The sequence below is a fragment of the Peromyscus eremicus genome, chromosome 1 (genome assembly GCF_949786415.1).
Source record: "Peromyscus eremicus chromosome 1, PerEre_H2_v1, whole genome shotgun sequence".
Lineage (NCBI taxonomy): Eukaryota > Metazoa > Chordata > Mammalia > Rodentia > Cricetidae > Peromyscus > Peromyscus eremicus.
In genome coordinates, this window is record NC_081416.1 from 176,213,324 (window position 1) to 176,239,541 (window position 26,218).

The following is a 26,218-nucleotide window of genomic DNA, read 5'->3' on the forward strand; positions in this document are numbered from 1 at the left end:
ATGGACTTCTGGAATGTGGCAATGAGAATTCTTTTTTTACCACAAATTACAATTGGAATGCTGGGAAATTCCTCTCTAATTTTCTACTATTTAATCCTTTCCTGTAGAGAATACACATTAAAGCCCACAGATTTGATTCTCATGAACCTAATGGCAGCCAATGCTTTGATCATTCTCTCTGCAGGAGTGCCCCAAACAATGGCAGCATGGGGACTTAAACATTTCTTGGATGATTTTGGATGCACGCTCCTTTTGTACATTCAAGGATTTGTCAGGAGTGTGTCCACTGGCATCATGTGCCTCTTGAGTGTCTTTCAGGCCTTGACCATTAGTCCCGGGAAGTCCTGTTGGAAGGATCAAAAAGTCAAAGTTGAAAAGAACATTGGCTGCCACATTTTCCTCCTCTGGGTCATGTGCATATTGATAAATTTCATTCATATTGCAATGAATTCTTTTGTCAACAGGATTAGCAAAAATGTGACAAGAAGACGAGACTTTGAATACTGTTCCATCGTAGTTCAATATGAAATTTCTGAATATCTCTATGCAGCACTGCTGGTGTTCCCTGAAGTCTTCTTTTCTGTGCTCATGGCCTGGTCCAGTGGATCCATGATTGTCATTCTTTATAGACATAAACAGAAGGTCCAACACATCTGTAGCACTCATGGTTCCAGGAGAACTTCCTCTGAATCCAGAGTCACCCATAACATTCTGATCTTAGTATCTACCTTTCTAGCTTTTTATAATTTCTTCTCCATCTTAAGAGGCTTCAGTAGTCTTTTGTACTATCAAAATTGGTGTCTGATAAACATCAATCGCTTAACTTCTCTCTGCTTTCCATGTTTTGTACCATTTTTTCTCATGTATCATTACTCTATTGTATCCAAGCATTGTTTGGTCTAGATAAGGAATAAAAAGAATGTAATCTCATTTTTAACTGTGGAAATGATATGTTTTGCTTGGTACTTAGTTGTTTACACACCTTTCACACTCAAAAGGTCAATACAGGAAGTTAAATTGGTAAATTTTTGTCTTTTTAGGAGTAGCTGAATTGATTATGGCCATTTGTTCGGTGATTAAATAGCAGCCTGAAGGATCAAATCCTAATGTGTGAGGCCCATTGTATTCTTCCACTTGAAGGCTGAGAGTCTTCCCTTTGCCCATCTGATAAACAAAGGAGCCAGCAAAAAGATGCCAATAAAAAAACCTTTTATGTGGCTTTCATTCTGTCAGGGAATCTCGGCTACTTGGTGATTTCACTGGGAGCTGTCTATCCTATACTCTAACTGCACAAAGATGGAAATAGGGCATGGCCATGAACTTGGGACAGGGTGCCCATGTCCTATCACAACTGCTGTGGTCTGCACCAACATAAGAAGAAAATAAGATTAATATCTTTCATCTATACAAAAATCAATTCAAAATGACTGATGGTTGTGGGGTAATTCTGAATTTTGTTTGCTAGTATTTCATAGAGAATTTTAGAATTGTCAGAGATATTGACTTGTAATTTCCTTTGCCATTGTTCTGTCTTCATCTGGTTTGGCATCAGTGTATTGCTGGCTTCACCAAAAGAGTTTGATAGAATTTAAAACACCCATAATAGAAATCATTTTGTTGTTTCTCATATAAACAGAAAAAGGAACAACTATTTGTCCCAGCATTCTGCTCCTGGGCATATACCCAGAGAACTCCCTATCATTCCCTAGAGACATTCGCAATTCTATTTTCATTACTGCTCTATTTATTATCAAAAGGAAATGTGGACCGCTTACATATCCATACATGGACAAATTGATAATTACATTTGTGTCCATATACAAAATGGATTATTATTTGACTACAGTGAAGATGAAATCACAAAATGTGCAAGAAAATTGATGGAATTATAAGGGATAATATTCAGCCAGGTCACTTATCATACAGGTAGGATAAGATAAAAAGTAGAGTATTGAATCTACTTCTAGAAAGCAGCTACTAGTTTTTAATATTTTATATTGGATTAGATTTCTGTATATTGTATACAAATTATGTACATTGATATAAATTTGAGTTGATTTTGTTAGAAAATACTGTACACATACTTCTAATCTTGTTCAAGGTATTGGACCTATACAACACAATTAAAAATGTAATGCAAATTGCTAGTCCTTGAAAATTATTATTACCTACTAATTAGGATATAAAGAAATACAAGTTGTATTTAGTCATTCACCTATTACAATTGAAGTCACATTAGGTATATTTTCAAAGTCAAACAGAAATGTATTTTAGATAAACATGTCATCTTCAAACACTTCAGAGATCTACACAATATGGCATTTAAGATGTTTTAATAATGTAGATTGTTTTTTGTTTATGAAAATGAGACATGTCTTCTCCTGGCAGCACCAATCTTCTTCAGAGAAGATAATGGGCATCAAAGAAACTCCATATGGAGTTTACTTTCTTTGTGGTATGTTAGCCACTGGGCGAGAAAGTGTCCTTGCCTCAATGACTGACAGTATGCTGTCCAAAATGGACAAGCAGGACAAAAATTGAAGGACTGCCAGTCCTTGCCAAGACAAGGTAGGAAGGCACTTTAAAAAATCCTATTTCACAGGAATCTGTCAGATATTCTAAGTCTGTAGGCCAAAGATGAACACTCCAACATTGCAGAGAGTTCTTGGGTGACTGTCCAGGCAGCCAGTTATTTGTCATAACTCACAATTTTTTTGGAAGTTGCTTGCTTGCTCTTTGCTTTCTTAGGTAACATTATTTCCTTCTTGGATCTCTGAGGGAATAGAATATTATATAGTGATCGTTATTGTTATCTTTGTTAACATATTCAGAAAAGAAACTCCCTAAAGATATATAAAGTATGTAAGTTTGGAAGACATCAAAAGATAGATCCTTCTGGTTCTCTCTGAGTTAAAGGCCACAGTAGGCTACATGAAATTGATCCAGTATAGGAAAGAAACAGAGCCAGGCAGTGGTGACACACACCTTTAGCCAGCCCTTGAGATCTCATGCCTTTGCTTGGGAAGCACACACTCCTTTAATCCTAGGAAGTAATATGGCAGAGCAAGGAAAGGTATATAAGGCATGAGGAAACAGGAACTCACTCTCTTTGGCTGGGGATTTTGTAGAGGTGAGAACTAGTGGCTGGCTGTTCTGCTTCTCTGATCCTTTAGCTCTCACCCTGATATCTGGCTCTGGGTCTTTTATTGAAGGACCATCCAAGATTCAAACATTATCTTCTTGTTTCCACTTCTTTGCTAAGTTCTATTATACTATGTTCTATTATATTTGGATTTTGATATGTTACATTCTCTAACTTTCCATCTTTTATTATATCAAATAGGCCGCCTGTTATATTGAAAATTTTATATATGAGAACTGTATTTACCTCCTTTCCTCCCATTCTCTACTCCAACTTTTCCTTGGTCCCCTCTGCTTCCTCCCAAATTCATAGACTCTTTAATTTATATATATATATATATATATATATATATATATATATATATATATATTAATATATATATGGATAATTATAATCTTCAAAGTCCACATAGTGTTGATCATATGTTTATATTTTTATGGCTGAGGACTTGGTATTGGATTAACATTTAATGGATTCATTCCCAGGGAAGACTAATTCTCCCTCTTTCTGAGCTCATTAATTACCTGTAGCTTTACATTTTTCTTTTGTTTCTTTTCTTCTTTTTTCATAGTGATTTTTTTCTTTCTTCTTGAATATAAATTCATCACTCATACATGATGTATCATTGATTAAGATGCACTCTCATGAGAATTATATTGGTGTGATACATGTAGTCCTGGTGTTGACATTTTTCTATTGGTAATGATCTTACCAGAAAGAATTGCTAACACTTTTCATATTTTCACCCGAAATATGCATTTCCTGTTGAAATTTTAGAAAATGTAAGCTTATAGCTAAGCCTTACATTATAAGCACAATAAATGGACAGAACCAAAAGAATGGGAATAGGATTTGCAGTGTAAATGTTAGAACTCTGAATTCTGACATTTGTTGTTTGATATTACCAAGTCCATCAGAGCCTGGAAATTGAGTTGTAGTTTCCGATGATAAGAAAGGGACAAAATGTTGGGAAGCATGCAGCTGTTGGTGCACTGGCATTGACCAGCCACCTAGTGTTTCCATTTACAAAGCATAAACATGGTTAAGATGCCAGGAGTTGAATAAAGACCACAAAACTGCTCACCAGGACAAGGATGGTTTAGGTGGCTCTAGTCACAGGAGATGGCCAACGACACAGAATTCTGAAAAGTTTTAGACCCTCTGCTTTTGCTTCAGCAAGAAAAGCACCAGGGAACCATTGGACCACATCATGATTACCAAATACATGACATCCAAAGTTCTCAATAAGATGACAAATAACATGTAGATTAGATTTTTAAGCTTTGGCCATACCACAATATAGAAACTTTCTAATCCCTGTGCAGTTTCTTCCATCCCTCATGTCTGTCACAAGCACAGGAATTAAGCTGTTTACCATTAGTTTCAGGGCCAGCATAGGCAGCCAGAATTTCTAATGATGGGTCTCTGTCTTTGAACTGTACTTGGCAGTCCATGAAGTGATCAAGATAACCTGGAATAAATTTAAGATTGATTTGGATCCAAGGGATACTCCTCTGGCAACTCTATAAAAAACAAGTTTACATGCAATGCTATCTAGAAAATATGTCTAACCAAAAGCAGCCATTTTCTGAATGATTCCTTTACAGAGAAGAACCATGAAGTTAGCCGCGGTCAGGTGTTTGACAATTAGGTCATTTGGCCTGGCTCTGATACCAGAGAATACATCAGTGATGAAACGGCAAAGCAAGGCTGAGTTAAACAACTTCCCCAGTGCATTCTGAGACAGGAAGAGGATCCCGATGGCCATGTCTGTGGATGACATTCTGTGATATTACTGTGACTATCACTTAATGTGAGATCCAGAGAACTCTTGATAGACATGCAGAACTACTCTCTTCATGCCATTCTAAATATTGTGTTCACCTTCAACCAGTACATTCCAATCTAGAGCAATTAGAAAGTGTGTCATTTTCAGAAGAACCTTCCTGAGTTAAAAGTGTGCAGACTGTGTTGAATGGTCATCCCTATAGTGTCCTTCACTTTGAGTTGGCATGTTGCACAGTGCCTCATTATCAATATTTGATTTGAATTTGTTGCAGTATTGATAGATGGATACAGTTAGTGAACAGCTCACAGGAGTATTATCTGACTTTCAACCATGTAAGTCTCTGGAATTCTCAGGATTGGAGGCAGGCATTTTACTCACTGCACCATCATTCTAACTCCAGATTCACCAGATCCCACCAAGGGTAAAAGACTTAACTGGACTGAGAACAGCTGCAGCAAATGAGATTACAGTGTTTGGAATACATGCAACACTACCATTCATCACCTTTTAAAATATTTCTTGTTTGAATGCAAAAATAATGTTGTTCATCTGGTTGTTCTTTTCTTTGTTCCATTTTATAAAATCCTTCCCTGTTACTAAAGAATCCTATTGAAACCTGAAATATTTTTAGACCTGTATTATGAAGGTATAAAATAAAATAACCCCAGGACATCCATGCTGGTCATGTGAAGATAAACTTTACATACAAACTTAAATAATTAAAGGTAAAAATAGTCTCATAGTCCGAATTGCAGTCTCATGAAATTTACCTATATTTTTATAACTATTCACACCTAGAAAGTGATCAGTAATATACTACAGTTGTCTAAACATGTTGCAAATTAAATTAAACATACATAAATATTTACAATATATAATATTTCATATTGAAAGAGACAACAATATGTTCTTTGTCTGTATATATGTCCAAGGAAGTACACAGAAGACAAAATAATATTTAGCAGTTAGAAACTCAAACAGTAGCATTGCTGTGAACGGTCAGCTTCAATTATGAAAATGTAAATTTGGTAGAGAGAGAAACCCCATTAGAATTACTTGTGATTGGTTTCTACCGATGTCTGCTTTTTCTACATTTTATATATATAAATATGACATTAGATCCTTGTTACTATTGCTTTCCTTTACAATGTGAACACAGCCCTTAATTACTACTGGGCACTCAGCTTTGCACTAGGAAAAAGAAAACCATCAACTTCTGGAAGTCAGAGTTAAAAGGGAGTATGTGCATTTAAACAGGGGTGGCTCAAGTCTCTACGAATCTCCTCCTTTAGCTCACTGTTGCTGCCATGCATTGTAGCATCTTTCTGAATACCGACTGATATTTCTTCAAAGGGAAAAGGAGAAGATGTGAACCCATAACACTGTCACACTTTGTTTCACTCATAAAGGTCTTACTTCCCTTTTTCTGGTACAGATCTATAGCTACAACTATAGCAAATAGTTTCAAGAAGAGCGGAATAGGACTGTAAGAGCATCTCATGTACAGGTTTCTTTAACCCTTATTATTCTAAATCACATATGGGATCATTCCCTCTGCTTACAATTTGCTTTTGCTGTGTCTCTAGGGAAAGAAAAAGACCAGTTCAGAGCTGCACTCACATAGCGTGCAGCAGACTGTCCTAGCTTCTATAATTCTGAGGGAAGAATTTAAGATTTACTTGTGAAAGTAGATTCTGTGATGGCTGATACTGCCTGCATAGGACCTCAGTGGTCACAGGACAGACAGCCTGTCTCCATATAGGCAGAATTTCCTGATAGAGTGTGACTGATACGTTGTTATGTCATGAACATGATCAAGATGAGGTCATAGGAGGTAACCATGGCATTGCCTGCTTATGTAAGTGATGTCACCCCTGAATAAACCTTACTTCCATCACAAACACTGAGGAAGATTCACATGTTATTGATCTGCATAGGGACATGCTGAAGATTGTCTGCATTCTGCTCTGTTGGATGTTATGACACAAAGGCAAGCCAGGGAGCTGGAGAATAGGGATGGATTTGAGGAGGAGTGAGTGATGGTGAAAAGGGAAGCAGTGGATGGGTTTTGAAATGTAGAGCCAGTCTCATCAAAATTACTGAATAAACCAATGGACAAGAATTTAGAGGAGCTCTAGCTTTTCATTGAGAACACAACTCTTATCACCGTATTGGGCAATGGTAATCATTGCAATTCCACTGTGTGCTTGATTTCTGATGTCCTTGAGATATCCAATGTTCTCCATGGGCAACATTGCCTAATTCAGCATCCCACTGACTTTGTCTCATTGTATGACAGTTTCTACTTCTTTATCTTACTACCATTCATTGTCTTCAGTTCTCCATTCAGAAAAACTACAGATGTGATGTACTTCTTAATAAACGTGTTTGACATGAGACATATCTTTTGTAAAATCGCCTTGCCTCAAACATTATTTTTCTCGTCCTCCTGTCACCTTATGTTCTGACCCCCTGGTCCTCTCTCTCAAGACTCTGACACTGATGAATGATTTGCTGATCTAATTCTCATGGGAAATAAAGGAGAACATAAACATACCCAGAAGCAAATTCACACAAGAAATAAATGACATACTTCTCATCCTTATTTAAAATACTGCATGAAATTGTAATATCATGATCCATAGTTGGTTTTATCATGCTTTTATTAAATGTTTTGGAAACTTCATACAGATATACAATGAAATACGTTTCTGTATATACCCTCTATTGGTTCATTCCAATCCTTCTTATATCCCTATTTATATTGCCCATCCCTAAAATCTGATCATTCTTTTTGATAGCCTATAAGTCTAGTTAGTACTTCCTAAACAAGCATGAGTGTAGGATCATCCACTAATTGTAGGAAACCTACCAGTAACTACAAACTCCAGAGAGAAGGATTCCCCTTATTCAGCAGCCGTCAACTGCCAATAGCTCATCAGGGAGGCATTGGACCTGAAGGACTTCTGCCACATATATGCATAGAATTAAAACTAGAATTATGACTAGACTAAAGACCTCTGTATGTAGATCATAAATTTAAAACTTTACATCAATGACCAAGGTCAGAGTTGCAGTTGTCTTACCAAGAATACTAATACAAAAGACCCTAAGAAAACACTTTAATTGCTTTACTTGCCAGGAATGCTGATAAAAGGCTATGTCTTGGAGTTTGTCACTCTGGGCCCTGTACCCCCAACCTCTGTCCTCAGACCTTGGATTCTTGGCTTACCTTGGTAATGGCTCTGCTCTTTATCATCTATTCTAAGAATGTGCTGTGAACTTGAGAGTATTGAACCTTTTCTCAGCATTGCAAGGAGTCTCGTGTTAGAAATGTATGGATAGTCAGAGAAGAGAGGAACTAAGAATGAGAGCTGAAAAGAAGATTTAGAGAAGCAGTAGAACAAAGAGAGATGAGCAAAGCTTACTTAAAACAGTAAAATGAATGGACTGAAAGAGCATGTTGTCCATAGATCTATTCATATCCTCAGATAAGTAAAGTTTTCTAGCTGTTTGTAGGTTCTTCCTTGCAAACCGGGAGAAAGCTTTTGGGGCAGGACACGAAAAGGTTTGGTTAGTGAAGGGGGTCAGGAAGTCCCACTCCTGGCTGAATAGCTATTGGTCACAGATGACTTCTGGGAAACAACATGTCATATTTCTTTGAGTATTCAACTTTAAGAGGCTAAGAATGCTTCCATATGTGTCCCTGAATTAGGCACATACTAGATTCAGTAAGTAGACTCAGTGTTTGTTTTGAAGACATGAGATTTGGGGAGAAAGCTGGTGGAAGGTATGAAAAGTAAAATTGAAAAGAGATAATAGGCATGCACCAGCCTAAAACTTATACACATCTATGACATACTCAAAGAAATATTTATGTAATAAATTTTATAAATCTTTTTAAAACTAATTTGATTTGTGCTCAAGAAGTCAGTGAAGTCTCTATTCAGGAGACCTAGAAAGTTCAGTAGCTTTCTTTGAAACAGATCTCAAATTTTCTAATGCCATCCACAGGAGACTTAGTCTGTTTTGAGAAATCATGAAATCTCAGCACCTTCCTAAAAACACTTTGCCTCTGTGGAGATAATAATAAGAAACTCTTAAGTGTCTTTGTTAATGAACATCTGGAAAAGTTTCATGAACTATTTTGTCTCCCAACACCAACACTGTCATTGTCACTGCAGATGAAATGAAAATTGGAGTTCTGGAGGCAGGTGAGGTCACATACCTCTCCCTCAGGTTTGAGCTGACTCTCTTGTAATTGCTTCTTAAGAGTCAGGATCAGCAATTACCCCACCATTCTGTGGATGATGAAACCTGGTGAGTACTTTGTATTTCAGATGGAGTGGAAGATCCACCAAAAGGGCAAGACCTGCATAAGTGCTCATGTCTGGTAATGGGATTCTGTGGTAGAACCAGGTCTGTGGAACAGAGAGAGAAGGCACAGTCATAATTCATTAACTAAAGAGTGACTGAGAAATACAGAAGTGTTCCTAACCTTGTGTCCCTCCTTGTTGGTTCTTACTGCAATGTAAGGTCCCCACCAAGAGTGACTGTGGGTGGAATAGGATAATGTAGGACATCTGCAAATGTGCTAAAGGACAATTGTAATAAGTCAATGTGATAATTCTGCTTACCTTCCATGAGTGTTGATTATCTTTGAAGTATTATGATTATGAGTGAGCTTATCATAATTTTGTGTCCATAGTGGACAATAAAATGTGACTATAAGAAGAAGATAACCCTGGGTATGTTGCAAATATGAATATGATTCTGGAGTAAAAAAGTATTCTTATGTGACACTACATTTATCATCTGGTTATACAGGCAGTAGTAAGTTTGTGTTGCACGGCTAGTGGTAAAATAACTGGTTTGAAAACTCTTTCTCTTGAACTTGGAAAGGTAACATGGAATGAAAGGTAGATGTAACTATTGAGCATTGACACCCAGGACCATATTAATTTCAAGACAATCAACACAGTATGGAGGGTAGGGTGAATTTTCACATTGACTTTTGCAATAGTCCTTCAGCACCCTCACACATGGCCTGCGTTATCCTGCTATACCTACAGTCACCCACAGTGTGAAACTTATATTACAGTAAGAACCACAGAGACCAGCACAAGTTTAGGAACACTTCTGTATTTCTCAGTCACATCTAAGTTAGGGAATTATTTTTCTGTCTTTTGTTTCTGTTCCACGGATCAGTTTTTACCCCTTATTTCCATTTTCAGTTATCACCCATGTATTAGTCTTACTCTAATGGTAAGTAGGATCTGATACTATGCCTTTCCTCGTTGCTTATTGTTGTTGCTAATAAAACAAAGAGCCTTGTTATTTGCAGTCCTGGGATTTACCACTTGGCTTCTTGTTATCCACACTAGTGCTATATCACATTGGGCAATATTTAAGGAATCACATTATTCTGATTATACTTTACAATCTAACATACACTCTCTGAGTTTTAAATCATCATGAATTTCATTATAATTGATAATTCAGTACAACCATAATAAGATAATCCAGTTGTTGAGGTACATAACTTTTTATCTCATCATTTGTAAGGCATGGGTAAGAAGGTCTCTGTGAATTTGAGAGCAACGTGATCTACATGGTGAGTTCCAGGATAGCCAAAGCTATATAATGACACCCTGACTTAAAAACAAAGACAACAACAAATTATTAGCAAATACATGCAGAATTTTAAGTCAATTGTTTTAGTCACTTAGTTTTCTTCTCATGCAAATGTTTGTTATTCACATGTTAGTATTTCACATTGATTTTGTACAAAGTAAAAGTATTAGTAATTCCTTGTTAGTTACCACTATAGTCTTTATCTCTGTGGTAATAGCAATGCATATTTCCTGTGGAATCATAAACTCCTAGTGTATCTCATAATTGTGAAATTAAACTGAGAGTTGGGGCAATTTTCCATTATGTCTAACACTCAGAACACTGTATTTAATTACATCTTGAAAGTCTTATTTGCACTTTGCATTTAAGTGTAGAGGGAATGCTTATGTTAAAGTAGAAACTTAATTTTAAAAAGATGTATTTATTTTTTATTTTCATATTGTGTGTAGGAATATTTTTCTTGCATGCATATGTAGGCAATATGGGAATTCGGTGCCTACAGTGGCCATAAGAGTGTCAGTATCCACTGGACCTAGAATTGCAGTTAACTATGAGCCACTAAGTGGGTGCTGGAGACTAAACCAAGGTTGTCAACCACAGCAGCAAGCCTTCTTTAATACTGAGCCATCTCCCTAGTCTCCTCAAATGAAAACTTTCACCAAGAAGTGTACAGTTACATACCAACAAACAAAAATATCAGGTCAGGAACCTAAACTGTAAATGTGTTTGAGAATATCTCTCATGGCTTGGTGATCACAGACTGAGGTGATTGTGTTTGTGTCACATGTTCATTACCTTCCTGTATCCATACTACCTTCAAACAGCTGTTGGATTTAAGGAGTCATTTATCCTCAGTGTTTCTATGGTCTTGGCATGACAGTGTCTACATTGTTCAGTTAGAAAAATCAAGGAAGTTGTCAAACTTACAAGATAGCAGTGACTCATCAATTGTCACTGCTATCTGGAATTATATGTACTTAACTCATAAAAAATATTTGTCCTTGTATGCTCAATTCTTAACAGATAAACTAAGTGACTATTTACTAGTGAGAATATTGGAGTTCATTATATGTGACCTGTATCTTCTATGTCTTCATGTGCAGAATACTGTGGCTTTGAAGGCAAATATTCATTACTATAATTGGGCAGAGTGACCTTACAGATTTGTGCATAGGAATGGTCTCATACAGTGGTTGCCATTGGTCATTATTTCTTTTCTTTAACATTTCTTCTTACTTCAATACACTTAATGCAGGTGGAACCTGAAATACTCAATTGTCTTAGATGTGGTACAGATATTTCTTGGTCATGTCATTCAAGGAGTCTCCAAGATTATAACTGGTCTTAGGATAAAGCATCTTGCTGACGTTTGTGATTTTTCTGTCATCACAGATGCAGCAGGGTAAGTCCATTGTTATCAATTTCTTAGAAATGTGTCTAGTTTCTCAGCAAGGAAAAATGTCAGATATGTCGAACTTTGAAAAGCATCCATTTATTTACTCATGTGTCTACTGTTGAACACTCTGTATCCTAAAATGTCAAATTTCCTGTGTATATGATCTTCATATGAAGCAGCAACAGCATATATAAAGAATCTGTTTGTGATACTATTCTGACTGACATTGGAATGAATTATATGAGTCTGTATCAATGTTCACAAATATCAGATGGTGTTTGTTTGAAAATTGTTATCAAAAACTGCCTCCATGACTTTCAAGCACAGATGTCATCTCCCATTAAAGAAACAAACTGAAACCACACTCATTTTCTTCTTTTGTTTGTGATCCATACTGTTTCACTTTAAGGACTAAAATTCATAGTTATAAAGGTTATACATTTCACAGCAATTTTCCAAGTGAAAAATACTGGGAAACCAGTAGCTATAGAAAAAAACAATAGTGTAAGATTTTCAATATTCTCCATGCATATAGAAATCTATTATGTGTCTACTGATTAATTGAAAATGGGTTGTTACTGAGCATATGTGGATGATGTGCAGGTGATAGTCTAAGAATATTACTGGATTGTAAACTCCAAATTTCTTCAGTGACACAAAGAAATTTACTTTGACTGTTGTGAGGGTTAGCATAGGTGTGTATGTTCTCCAGAGATGCATGTATTTGACTGCTTGGACTATAGGGAGTGGCATTGTTGGAGTAGGGGTGGCCTTGTTGGAGGAAGAGTATCAGTGTGGAGTTGGGCTTTGAGGTTTTCTATTCTCAAGCTATACCAATTGTGGGACTCAGTTCACTTTCTGTTGCCTGTGGCTTAAGATGTAGAACTTTCAACTGCTTTTCTAGGTCCATATCTGTTGGTACATTGCCATATTTTGTGCAATGAAGATAATGGACTAATCCTCTTAAACTGTGAGGCAGTCTCAATGAAATATTTTTGTTATGAGAACTGTGCTCAATGGCTCTCTTCACAGCAATAGAAATCCTGACTAAGACAGAAAGGACTATCAGTGATTGGGAGTATTTTTGTAATATGGCCCACCATGTTTTTGTTATAGTAATACAGACTTTGGGAATATGGACTAGAAAATGAGTTAAATGCTTTAAGTCAGGTATAATGAGCCATTGTAATAGGATCATGGAAGACAATAGTGCTAAGGATGATCTGAAAAGTGGGGGCCTGACTCAAGAGTGTTTAGAGGAGAAGGATGTTAGTATTTGTCCTAGATATTGGTCTTATGACATTTTGGTGAAGAATGTGGGTGCTCTTTGCCCTTGCCAGAAAAGTTTGCATGAGACTAAAATGAAGAATTTTTGGATTAAGTCCATTGGCAAAGGAATTCTCAAAACAGCCTAGTATTGACTGTCTTGTATCTATTAGAGTTCTCGCCTATGTAGATTTATATTGAAAAGGAGCAAGCTGAGAAAGGAAAATACAAAACGTGCAATTTGAGAAGAAAAAGAGCATGAGGATGTGGAATGGAGCTAAGTCCTGTGTTCAAGGAGATAAATAGATTAAGAAGGGAAATAATGGGAAAGATGACCTCAGGGCAAGATCCCACTCAGGTCAATTTCCAACTGTTACAACATAAATGAAAAAGCCGTAGAGCCTGGTGTGGTTGTGCCCACCATTAATCCAAGGATTCTAAAGGCAGGTGTCTGTGGATCTCTGAGTTTGTGCCCAGCCTGGTCTACAGAACATGTTTCATATTAGCCAAGCTAAGACACTGAAGGAAACCATTAAAAAAAGAAAGATGTTGAAGTAGTAATTGAAAGATTTCTGACTTCAAGGCCAGCCTGTTATGCAGAGGAAGTTTAAGGACATCTGAGATTAGGAGTGAAGGAAATTGTGGAAAATAGAAAGCTGGTGAAGTTTCAATCAAACAAGGTGTATATTTTCCAGCATCAGAAAGCAGCAGATCTTGGCAGCTAAGAACATGTGGCTCTGGAGTTGGATTCAAGCATAGAAGACAGTGGATATGGACTGGAAAGCTGCTGAGGCCAATCATGTTAAATGTATGTGCTAGCCTTGATGCCTGGAGAAAACATTGTGTAAAGCTGTGAAGGTGAATCCTGGATTTCTCAGGCGACCCTACATTTTATAGATGCCAGAGCTGTGGTATACCTACCCAGCAGAGCTCCTAAGGGGCAGTGGAAACACCCTGGGACAGAGAGTGATTTGTAGTCAACAATGCTGAAAGAAGTTGGAGATCTAAAAGCATTTTGACATGGAGATGAAGGATTTGATATTGGCCCATGAGGTTTTTGAATCTTGCTCTCATCCAATATCTCATTATCCTTCCTATTCTCCACTGTTCCAGGGTATGTTAAAAGTATGTGATCTGTTTTTGATTTTAATTAATAAGAGATTACAGTTAAGCAACTGCATGAATCTCAGTAGAGGATTTTAACTTTGGACTTTAAAACATTGTTGAGACTCTGATAGACTATGAGGACTCTTGAAGTTGGACTGAGTGCATTTTGCATTATATTGTGGTTATAAGACAATGGGAGCCATGCAGTGGAGTTTAGTGGTTTGAATAAGTATGACACGCATAGATTAGTGTTTTGAATATTTGGCCTAAAGTGTGGCATTATTAGGAGGTGTGGTGTTGCCAGAATAGGAGTGGCCTAGATGGAGGTGTTTGTGATTGTGTGGGTTGATGTTTGAGGTCTGTCTCATATGCTCAGGCTATGCCCATTGTAGGAGTAATTTCACTTCCTGCTACTACAGATCAAGATGTAGAACTCTCTGCTGCATTTACAGCAGCATTTTTGCCTTTTTGCAGTGTTTGTAATTAGACTGAGGGGCATTGACAGACTAACAGTTCTTAGTTTGTCTCAAGTCAAAGCTTGGTATTTTCATCCATTTTCCTTAATTTTTTGTTCATGTTTTGTATTTTATTTTATTTTAATTAGCTTAGATGTAGCTAGTTTCTTTAAGGCTTTTCACATTTAGTGTTTTAGTTGGCATAATCATTTTTCTGCTCCTATTCTAGCTTATCTCTTGCATGCATATCATTTTTTTCTATTCTAATATCAGGTCTGTTTTCTTACCTTCTCCATCCTCTCTCAAAGGGACTATTTTTAACTCTCTTATGGGCCTTCTTCTAATTTATTAGCTCAACATACAATTACCACACAAAAACACATATTTCTAACACCTATAAATAATGAAATAACATTGGGACAGAATGTGTGGTAGTGATCTTTTTGGGCCTGTCTCACCCACTTTTGGAATACTTTCTGTTTTCTGCTCTAGCCATTCCACAGAGCATTCTACAGTACCAATGCTCTGAGATGGGGAAAGTGCTAGTATGTTGTAGTTCTTAAGATCTCAGCCCATGTCCCCATTTTGTTTTAACTCCTTCAGATCCCAAGACTCATACACAATTTTGTTCCAGTTCTTTATTGTTCAGCTGACTGTCATTGCATGGCTGATGATTGTCAGGAGCACTGCTCCTTTCCTGTGACTGCATTGTTCAGCCTGGTACTGATTAACAGCTGCTTCTACCTAGTTCTTCATGGAGATCTCACCCTAATTAAGAGCCTTTTATTTACTATCTCCTACATGAATAGCATATAGTGTGCTTAGAACTAACTCTGACTTTACTGAACTGATAGATTCTCTGACCCACTGCCTTTTCCCCTATGATTTCCACTCTGAGACTAAGGATTGGTACATGATTTTTCAACATACTGTTTCAATAGAGACCCTGAACATTTCTCCATTATCTATCATTCATCATATATTGTCTTCCTTGCCATTTATGGTAGCATTTTAGCCTTACTTCAAGATATTGTGCACTGTGTCAGATGTCATCATATAAGACATTTCCATCCCTCTACCAGCCCTGACATGCTTGTGCTAACATGTATGTCTATGTGGTATGATTTCCTAATGTTATGTCTTAACAAGATGTAAGTTGTCACTTAAAGCACAGTTCTAATGCATATTGTGCTTTCAATAATTTTTTTTCTCTAAGTCTGTTGCAGGATAAAGACCCATTTGTCATTCAGCATGACAAAAGTCCAAATTATGAGTCTGAATTAAGTGGACTTGGATACTACATGGAGAGAAAACATCTCACAGTGAAGCCTCAAATTCATTTTACAGGGAACATTTAAAGGCAAACATACCAGGACAAGTAGATTCTTGTTGGCATTTCACAGGAGTGGGTAGGGAGTAAAGCAATCAAGCAGATTAAAAGAAGCTAAAACATGCAGTTATTTGGGGCATTTCAACATTCAGTTTGTAGAATATGGTTGGGTATTTTCCCAAGAGACTTTTCCTGGAGGGAGTAGAAAAGGGAGAATGAGTTTCAGGTTAAACCAAAGGTGGCTCTCCCTGTGTCAAGATGAAAGACCCTTTGTAATGTCAGAAGAACATAGCTATGTTCTGAATGGTATTATAAATCTCTCATTCCACATAATTAATTTTTAGATGAAATATGCATTATGCAACAATATATTTATTTTTCTAGACTATATTGATATTTTCTTTTATGCCATTACTAGAAAATATCAATATATTCTGGAAATCTTGCAATATATTTCGTTCTATGAGCTGTCATTTTTCACTGTCTCTCATGGGCCAATGTCATATCATTGTGAATGTTTCATTTTCTATAAAACTTGATGGTTCTCCTTCCAACTTATGTACACTCTAAGGTATTGTGCATGTCTCACAATATTATACATGGAAAGTAACTAGTCTTGTCAAATTTTAAGGATGAGATCTGTTTAAGTGGTCAGACTAGCCTTGAACTCCTGAGCATAAAAGACCTTTTGTTTCAGTCTCTCAGTAGTCCCATCAATTAAAGGCTTCTTCTTCCACTGCAGAATGTAAATACTTGTCAGTATTTGTTTGAGCAGAAGGAAAGCAGTTCCATCTTCATAAGGAAATCATGCCAAATCACACAATGGACTTCTGGATTCTGGCATTCAGAATTATTTTCTTATCAGAAACTACAACTGGAATTCTGGGAAATGTCTCTCTAATTTTCTACTATCTGTTCTTTTACTGCAGAAAATGCATATTAAAACCCACAGATTTGATTCTCATGCACCTATTGACAGCCAATGCCTTGATCATTCTTTCTGATGGAGTGCCCCAAACAATGGCAGCTTTTGGATTTAAGAATTTCTTGGATAGTTTTGGATGCCAGCTCCTATTGTACTTGCAAGGATTTGGTAGGAGTGCTTCCATTGGCACCACAAGCCTCCTGAGTGTCTTTCAGGTCTTGACCATTAGCCCCAGTAATTCCTGTTGGAAGGATCATAAATTGAAATTTGAAAAGAACATTGGCTACTACATTTTCCTCCTCTGGATCATGTACATGTTCATAAATTTCATTCATTTTGTATACATTCTTGCCAACAAGTATACAAACAATGTGACCAGAATATGGGATTTTGAATACTGCCGCAGTATAGTGAGGGGAGAAATTGGTGGTTCAATTTATGCAGCATTGGTGGTGTGCCCTGAGGTCTTCTTTTCTGTGCTCATGACCTGGTCTAGTGGATCCATGATTGTCATTCTTTACAGACATAAACAGAGGGTAAAACACATCCGCAGCACTCATGGTTCCGTCAGAAACTCCCCTGAATCCAGGGTCACCCAGAACATTCTGATCCTGGTGTCTACCTTTCTAGCTTTTTATACTCTCTCCTCCATTTTAAGAGGCTACATCGCTCTTTTGTATAATCAAAATTGGTGGCTAATGTACTTCAAATCCCTCACTTCTCTCTTTTTTCCATCTTTTGTACCCTTTCTTCTCCTATATCATTACTCTATTGTATCCAAGCTTTGTTTGTTCCGGAATAGGAATAAAAATCATTTAATCTCATTTTAAGATGGGAAACAATATGTTTTGCTTGATATCCAGTTTTTCTCCTCTGTCACACTGAAAATGTCAATGCAGAAAATTATGTAGGTAGTACGTTTTTTAAGAGTAGCTGAAATGAATATGAGCATTTCGTCAGCTGGTTAAATCAGCAACCTACATGAGCCAATGCTATTCTGTGAGGGCCATGGTAGTCTTCAACTTGAAACTGTGAGACTCTTCTATTTGCTACCTGATGTGCAAAGGAGCCAGCATAAGACTCACAACCAAAATGTCCTCCTTGTGGTTTCATTCTCTTAGGGAATCATGTGCTGTGGCTATTGCTCTGTATGCTGTGAATGTTTTGTTCTGATTGGTTAATAAATAAAATGCTGGGAAACCAATCCCCAGCTCTCATCAGGTCTAGCGGTGAGTGACTCTGTTCATCCCCAGTGAGCCATGCCTCTAGGACCCATTCCTGGGCCCTAGCCATTTCCCCAGGAACACCCACCCAGCTTGGCTACAGTTGCCAGCCAGCAGGCAAGGCTCCTGTGAGAAGGCCCCTCCCTCACCAAGACCCCACAGTAGACTCTGCAATCTACATACCCTGCCCTCATACACATCTGCAGGAGACCCCAGCCTCTTCCTGATTCTTGGAAACCAACCCCCAGCTCTATTTGGACCTACAGGTAAATGACTGTTCATACCCAGTGAGTCTTGCCCCTAGTACCCATCCCTGGGTCCCAGTCATTCCCTGGGAATGCCCCCCAACTTGGCCTCAGTTGCCAGACAGCAGGCAGGGTTCCTACATGAAGACCCCTCCCTCACCAAGACCCCACAGCAGACCCTACAATCTACATGCCCTTCCCCCATACCCATCTGCAGGATACCCCAGCCACTTCCTGAAGCTTGAAAACCAGCCTGCAGCTCTCATTGGGCATAGAACTCTCTTTGAGACTAGACAAAAAGCTCTCATTGGACAAAGAGCTGTCATTGGACCAAGAGTAACCTCAGAAGACCGGGAATCTACCACATCTCATTGGATGAAGAGAGGCTTCCTGAAACATAGAATCTGTGAGCTCTGACTGGACCCAGAGCCCTGATAAGACCAAGAGTGGATCAGAGAGTCATAGAATCAACTTGCTTGGGTTAACCTAAGAGAAGCTCCCTGAGACATAGAAACTGCCTGTTCCAATTAGACCAAGAGCTAAGATAGGACCTAGACAGGCACCCTGAGACACAGACACAACAAACACAGCAGCAACTCACTCAGACACAGGCTCCTCTTATACCCATTAGAGGAGGAGATGGGCAGATGTCAAGGCAGAAGCACAGACAACAACATAAAGAACAATACAGCATCACCAGAACCTAGCCCTCCTCCAACAGCAAGACCTGAACATCACAAGGTAGAAAAAGCAGAAGAAAGTGACCTTAACAATAGCATCATGAAGATGCTAGATGCCTTTCAAGAAAAAATGACAAATGATTTTGAGGAAAAGACAAACAAAAAAGTGGAAGAAATCAATAAAGAAATTGAGAAAATGACAAACAAAGTATTGGAAGAAATCTATAAAGAAATAGAGGAAAAGATAAATAAAAAGTGGAAGAAATCAATAAATGCATCAAATAAAATCATGAAAAAGCAATTAAACAGGTGAGGGGAACAGTTCAAAATCTGAAAAGGAAAATAGAAACAATGAAAAAGACACAAACAGAGGGAATGCTGGAAATAGAATATCTGAGTAAATGAACAGAAAAACACAGATGCAAGCATAACCTACAGAATACAAGAAATGGAAGAGAGAATCTCTGGTGTAGAGGATACAACAGAGGAAATAGATTCATCAGTCAAAGAAAATACCAAAGCCAAAAAAGTCATAACACAAAATGTCCAAGAAATCTAGGACACCATGAAAAGACCAAACCTAAGAATAATAGGAATAGAGGAAGGAGATGAATACCAACTCAAAGGCATAGAAAATATATTCTACAATGTCATAGAAGATAAATTTCCCAACTTAAAGAGGGGAATACCTATGAAGATACAAGAAGCCTATAGAACACCAAACAGACTAGACCCCCCAAAAAAAGTCTCCATGCCACATAATAATTAAACAACAAAACATACAGAATAAAGAAAGAACATTAAGAGTAGCAAAGGAAAAATGCCAAGTGACTTATAAAGGCAAACCTATCAGAATAACACCTGATTTCTCAATGGAGACTTTGAAAGCCAGAAGGACCTGGACAGATGTAATGTAGACACTAAAAGACCATGAATGCCAGCCTAGACTAATATACTCACCAAGACTTTCAGTCATCATAGATGGAGTGAACAAGACATTCCAAGACAAAAATCAGATTTAAACAATACCTAACCACAAATCTAGAAAGCCCCAGAAGGAAAATTCCAATCTAAGGAAGTCAGATACACCCACAACAACACAGGCAATAGATAACCTAACAGCAGTGAACCCCAAAGAAGAGAAGTACACACACATTACCATGAAAAGACCACAGGAACTAACAATCACTGGTCATTAATATCCCTTAATATCAATGGACTTAATTCACCTATAAAAAGACACAGGCTAAGAGAATGGATATGAAAGCAGGACCCATCTTTCAGCTGCATACAAGAAACACACCTCAATTTCAAAGATAGGCACTACCTAAGAATAAAAGGCTGGGAAAAGCTTTACAATCAAATAGTCTTAAGAAACAAGTGGGTATAGCCATCCTGATATCCAGCAAAATAGACTTCAAACTAAAATCAATCAAAAGAGATCAAGAAGGGCATTACATACTCATCATAGGAAAGATCCACCAATATGAAGTTTCAATTCTGAACATTTATGCCCCAAACACAAGGGCACCCCCATATGTAAAAGAAACATTACTAAAGCTTAAATCACATATAAAACCCCACACATTAATAGTGGGAGACTTTAACACCCCACTTCCACCACTGGACAGATCTCCCAAATCGAAGCTTAACAGAGAAATAAAGGACTTAACTGATGTCATGACTCAAATGGACTTAATCTATATCTACAGAACATGCCATCCTAACAAAAAAGAATATACCTTCTTCTCAGCACCCCATGGAACCTTCTCTAAAATCGACCACATACTTGGCCACAAAACAAATCTCAACAGATACAAAAAAAAATTGGAGTAACCTCCTATATTCTATCAGACCACCATGGTTTAAAGTTAGATTTAAACAACAACAAAAATTACAGAAACCCTACAATCTCATGGAAATGGAATAATGCTCAAAGTATCACCAATGGGTCAAGGAAGAAAGAAAGAAAGAAATTACAGACTTCTTAGAGTTCAATGAAAATGAATATACCACATACCCCAATTTATGGGACGCTATAAAATCAGTGTTAAGAGGAAGATTCATAGCACTATACGCCTCAATAAGGAAGTTGGAGAAATCTCACACTAGTGACTTAACAGCATACCTGAATGCTCTAGAACAAGAAGAAGCAGAGTCACCCAGGACGAATAGACACCAGGAAATAATCAAAATGAGAGATGAAATCAATGAAATAGAAACAAAGAGAACAATACAAAGAATCAATGAAACGAAGAACTGGTTCTTTAAGAAAATCAACAAAATAGACAAGCCCTTATCAAAACTAACCAAAAGCCAGAGAGAGAGAGAGAGCATCCAAATTAATAAAATCTGAAATGAAAATGGAGACATAACAACTAACATTGAGGAAATCCAGAGAACCATCAAATAAAACTTCAAAAACCTGTACTCCACAAAACTGGAAAGTCTAAAAGAAATGGATAATTTTCAGGTTACACAACTCATAATGAAAATAAAACTAATCACGTGTTTTCCATCATTTGCAGATCATATCTAATAGACACTAGTGAGGTATGCTGATGTGTAGTAGATTTCTAAAATTCTCAGTGATAGAAAGATTGTGGATAGAAACAGTGCTCCCACAATGACCCATGAAGTCTTTAAACACTTCTCTGACCCAAGATATATGTTAGTTCAAACCACTCACCATGCCTTAGGAGTATATGACACAAACATCATTTTCTCTGTATTCAGGTTCCATGCATGCCCAGGTTTAGACAAAGTAATAGCTGTCAACATGCCTCAGTGTCTTCCAGATGTTTAGATGTTGGATTTAGAGCTGTGATGTAATGTCTGAGCCTGTCCTTGTAAGAGGCCATATGTGATAAGAGTCATTTTTTTTTGCAGTTACTATGCTATTATAAAGGAGATCTAACATCATAGGGGTCCATGCTATGCTGAAATATCCCCATCTTGGAGATAGTGACTGACTGTTCAGATGGACAGAAGCTATAAACCTGTTGTTATGATCTATCCACTACACGAAAATCTACATACAGATTCAATACAACCCCAGTGAAAACCTCCATCTCATTGTTAATAAAAATAGAAAACAATCAGTTATAAAATTCATGTGGAACCACAACAGACCTAGATAGAAAAATAACAATTCTTTACAGACCAAATAATGCTGGAGGAACTATCATTCCAATCTTAAGAAATATTACAGAGACAATAAAAATATGTTGTTGACATAAATACACACATGTAGAACAATGGGACAAAATTGAAGACCCAAACATGAGGACATATAACTCAATCACTTAGTATTAAACAGTATGCCAAAGGCATATGGTGGAGAAAAGAAACATCTTCAATAAAAGGTGCTGGAAAATTGAATTTCCCCATGTGAAAAATGAGATGAGACCTATACCTTTCACTTTGCACAAAACTAACTCCAAATGGATCAAAGATTCAATGTGAAATCTGAAACATGGAACAATATAAAAAAAAGTATTTTTCTTTTTATTGACAAAATTTTTTTTGATAATTTTATGTGTATACATACACATATCATAGATGCATACATACATATACATAGACATATATATGCATATGCATATGATTTTGTTTATTCTGTTTGCTCTCTGGCCTGATACCTTAATAAACCAAAAAGTTTTCCACCAACCAACAGTTCTTCAGTTTAATGTCATTTAGAGACAAGCACCTCACCAAGAAACCTTCAGGATGTTAATGCCATTCTGGGACTGCTGAGGTATTCATCCTCAGAGAATGACTAGTTACTGGTTCTTAATTCTGTCCAGTTTTACAAAAAAAATTGTTAGATTGACAAAGCCTATGTTGTGTAAAACAATCTAGTAAATCACAACTGTAATTGTAACATTTTTTTTCTTGGAGCAAAGACTTTTTAATGAATATTTTACAAATACACCAGAGAATCATGCAATGCTGTCTGCATTGGATGCAATCCTGGGCCACAAGTCTGCACATTCCTTTGCGACTGGACCTGTGATAGCAGAACCTTTCATCTCGCCTTTATTGTTTACTATGACTCCTGCATTGTCTTCAAAATAAAGAAACACCCCATCTTTTCTTCGATACGACTTTCTTTGTCGAATTACCACCGCTGGATGGACCTTTTTCCTTAGTTCTGGTTTGCCTTTCTTAACTGTGGCCATCACCATGTCGCCCACACCAGCAGCAGGAAGTCTGTTCAGTCGTCCCTTGATTCCCTTCACAGAGATGATATACAAATTTTTGGCTCCTGTATTGTCAGCACAGTTGATCACAGCTCCTACCGGAAGACCCAGGGAAATCCGGAATTTCGCTCCGGAGGACCCACCACGTCCTCGCTTCGACATCTTGAACGCCCGGAAAGAGTCAGAAAGCGTAATTGTAACATTTTTCTAATATGACTGCATTTGCTAAAGAATTAAGGAAAGCAATATTTTTCTTTTTATTGAATATATATATATATATATATATATGTTACAGTTGTGATTTGTAACATATATAACATATATATTTCAGGGAGTCTTAAGCCCATTAGGTTGATGAACATGAATAACCATCAAAACTGTGTTAGATTTTAATCACAGTGATGATTTTGCATGCATACCCACTTAGACATGTGCACAGGTATGGAGAGCCATATTGACAGAGGTATGCCCTGAGGGCATACCTAATGTGTATAGAGGGGGCAAAGCTTCTTACCTACAATCAGGAATATGTTTAGCAGAACTGATAGTGGACTTGGGCAGGATCTCAGGGGAGCTCCATCTTCTGTTTATGAGATCACAGTCTTAGAACCCTAAGGGGCAATGGTAATCAGTCCCAAGTCCACTGTGTGCTTGATCTCTGATTTCTTAAGCTAGCCGGTGATCCCCTTGTGCAACATTGCTTGATTCAGGCTCCACATTGACTTTCTCTCACTGTATGACAGTCTCTCCTTTTTTTTCTTACTACCATTGTCTTCATTTCTCCTATCAGAAAACTGTAAGTCAGATGCTGTACTTCTTATTAAACTTGTTTGGCGTGAGACATAGCTTTCGTAAAACCGCCTGAGCCCAAATTTTACCTTCTTTGTCCTTCTGTCTCCTTATCTTCTGAACCCTTGGTCCTGTCTCTCAAGACTCTAACACTGAAGAGTGACTTGCTGGTCCAGTTTACATAGGAGCATACAGGAAAGTTCACACATATACTGAAACAAATGTGCACAAAAGAAAATAACATACATCTCATCATTTTTTAAAACTACTATGTGCAATTGTTGTATCATTATCCATAGTGGATTTTAGTTGATTTTTTATGTTTTGGAAAGTTCTTACATGTATACAATGAAATACAACCATATATATATATATATATATATATATATATATATATATATATGTGTGTGTGTGTGTGTGTGTGTGTGTGTGTGTGTGTGTGTGTGTATATGTATATACACACACACATATATATAGTGTGTAAATATATATACCATATATTTACTCACTCCAATTCTCTTTTTATATCATTTATAATTGTTTCTGCCTGATTTCCTAGAATTATTTTTGATAACCCAATAATTGTAATTAGTACTTCCTAAACAATATGAATGTAGGGTCATTCACTTAATGTGGGAAAACTACCAGTGACTTCAAATTCCAAATAGAATGATTCCCCTGCTTCAGCAGCTGTCAACTGCCACTGTCTCATCAGTGAGGGGTTAGGCCTGCAGAGTGTCTGCCCCATATATGCATAGAATTATTTTAGATATATTTATTATGACTTTATGTGTATATTTAAGTAGGTATAGTATGTATGTGTATTGTGTACAGTACATGCAATTCCAATGACAGACAGAAGAGGGCATTCGATTCCCTGGAAGTAGTATTATAGGTGGTTGGTGCTGACAATGATAATTGGGTCCTCTGCAAGAGCAGCAATTGCTCTTAGGCAAAAACACTTCTCTCCAGCCCTATACATAGTTATTTAATATAATCTAATGTTCCTTCATTCACTGATCAGTTCAAGTTTATTGAATATAAAGAATATTTATATTCAATATCAATATTAAGAATATATATTTCTATGTTCAATTTTCTAGATATATCTAGCATGTATTGTTTCCTGCATTATACATCTAAGTAATGATTATATATTAAATCTATATTAGTTACATAAATTTTTATTTAATTAATTTATTTTTATGTGTTTGGTTGTTTTTGTTGATGTAAGTCTGTGTGCCTGGTGCTCACATAGGCCAGAAATGGTATCATATTCCCTGAAACTGGAGTTAGAGATTACTTTGAGCCACAGTGTGGGTGGTGGGAATCAAACACAAATTTTTGAGAGCAGCCAGTGCTCTTAACTACTGAGCCACATCTCTAGCACTTATATTAGTTAATTTTCTATACCTGTGACAAAAATTCCTAAAAGAACAACTTGATGCAAGGTTTATTTTGATTCTTGCTTTCAGGGGATTCAGTACAAATTTCCTTGACCTACTGTCCTTGCGGAGACTACCAGGACAGTAGGTATGTGTGGTGAAGGAGTTTCCTCAACTCGTTGTAGATGGAGATTATAAGAAGCACTGGGCACTAGGCACAACATCCAAAGTCACACTGACATTGTTCTATTTAAGCCAGGAGGCACCTGCATCTCCTATATATTCTAACACCTTCCTCCATCACCTGAGGACCAGACATTCAAAACATGCTCCAGTGGGTGATGTTTAATTTTTCTAAGCACTAAAGGATGTGACATGCTAACTGTTTTATTAGCATTTATTAATGAGATGTCTACACAGTTCCCATTACTATATATCGTGGTAATTGTAATTGCTCTATTCTCCTTTCAAGTGTGATCAGTTTTATGATTACATGTAGCATAAGAACACTCACACATCTGTGTAAGACATTAATGCGAAATGAGGCCATGAATTTGAAAGTAAGGAGGGATATGTGGAAGGTTTGGTGGAAAGAATGAGAAGTAGGAAAGGGAATATATGTAGTTATAATACAATTGAAAAAAATTAAG

At 37.2% G+C, this 26,218-nt stretch overlaps 2 protein-coding genes across 2 annotated transcripts; one reads left to right on the plus strand and one right to left on the minus strand.

Annotated features, from left to right (window-relative positions):
- The first annotated feature begins 16,941 nt into the window (after positions 1 to 16,941).
- LOC131900740 (vomeronasal type-1 receptor 4-like) lies at positions 16,942 to 17,874 on the plus strand. Its single transcript, XM_059252090.1, has one exon. The coding sequence runs from the start codon at positions 16,942 to 16,944 to the stop codon at positions 17,872 to 17,874; it is 933 nt and encodes a 310-aa protein (XP_059108073.1).
- A 5,203-nt stretch (positions 17,875 to 23,077) lies between these two features.
- On the minus strand, positions 23,078 to 23,577 carry LOC131902571 (large ribosomal subunit protein uL14-like). Its single transcript, XM_059253595.1, has one exon. It carries the CDS (start codon positions 23,554 to 23,556, stop codon positions 23,134 to 23,136), a length of 423 nt encoding a protein of 140 aa, XP_059109578.1. The 5' UTR covers positions 23,557 to 23,577; the 3' UTR covers positions 23,078 to 23,133.
- Between the last annotated feature and the right edge of the window lie 2,641 nt (positions 23,578 to 26,218).

What these genes read in the sequence shown, in the direction of transcription:
- LOC131900740 (XM_059252090.1), top strand. Translation starts at nt 16,942, where the DNA reads ATGGACTTCTGGATTCTGGCATTCAGAATTATTTTCTTATCAGAAACT.
- LOC131902571 (XM_059253595.1), bottom strand. Translation starts at nt 23,556, where the DNA reads ATGTCGAAGCGAGGACGTGGTGGGTCCTCCGGAGCGAAATTCCGGATT.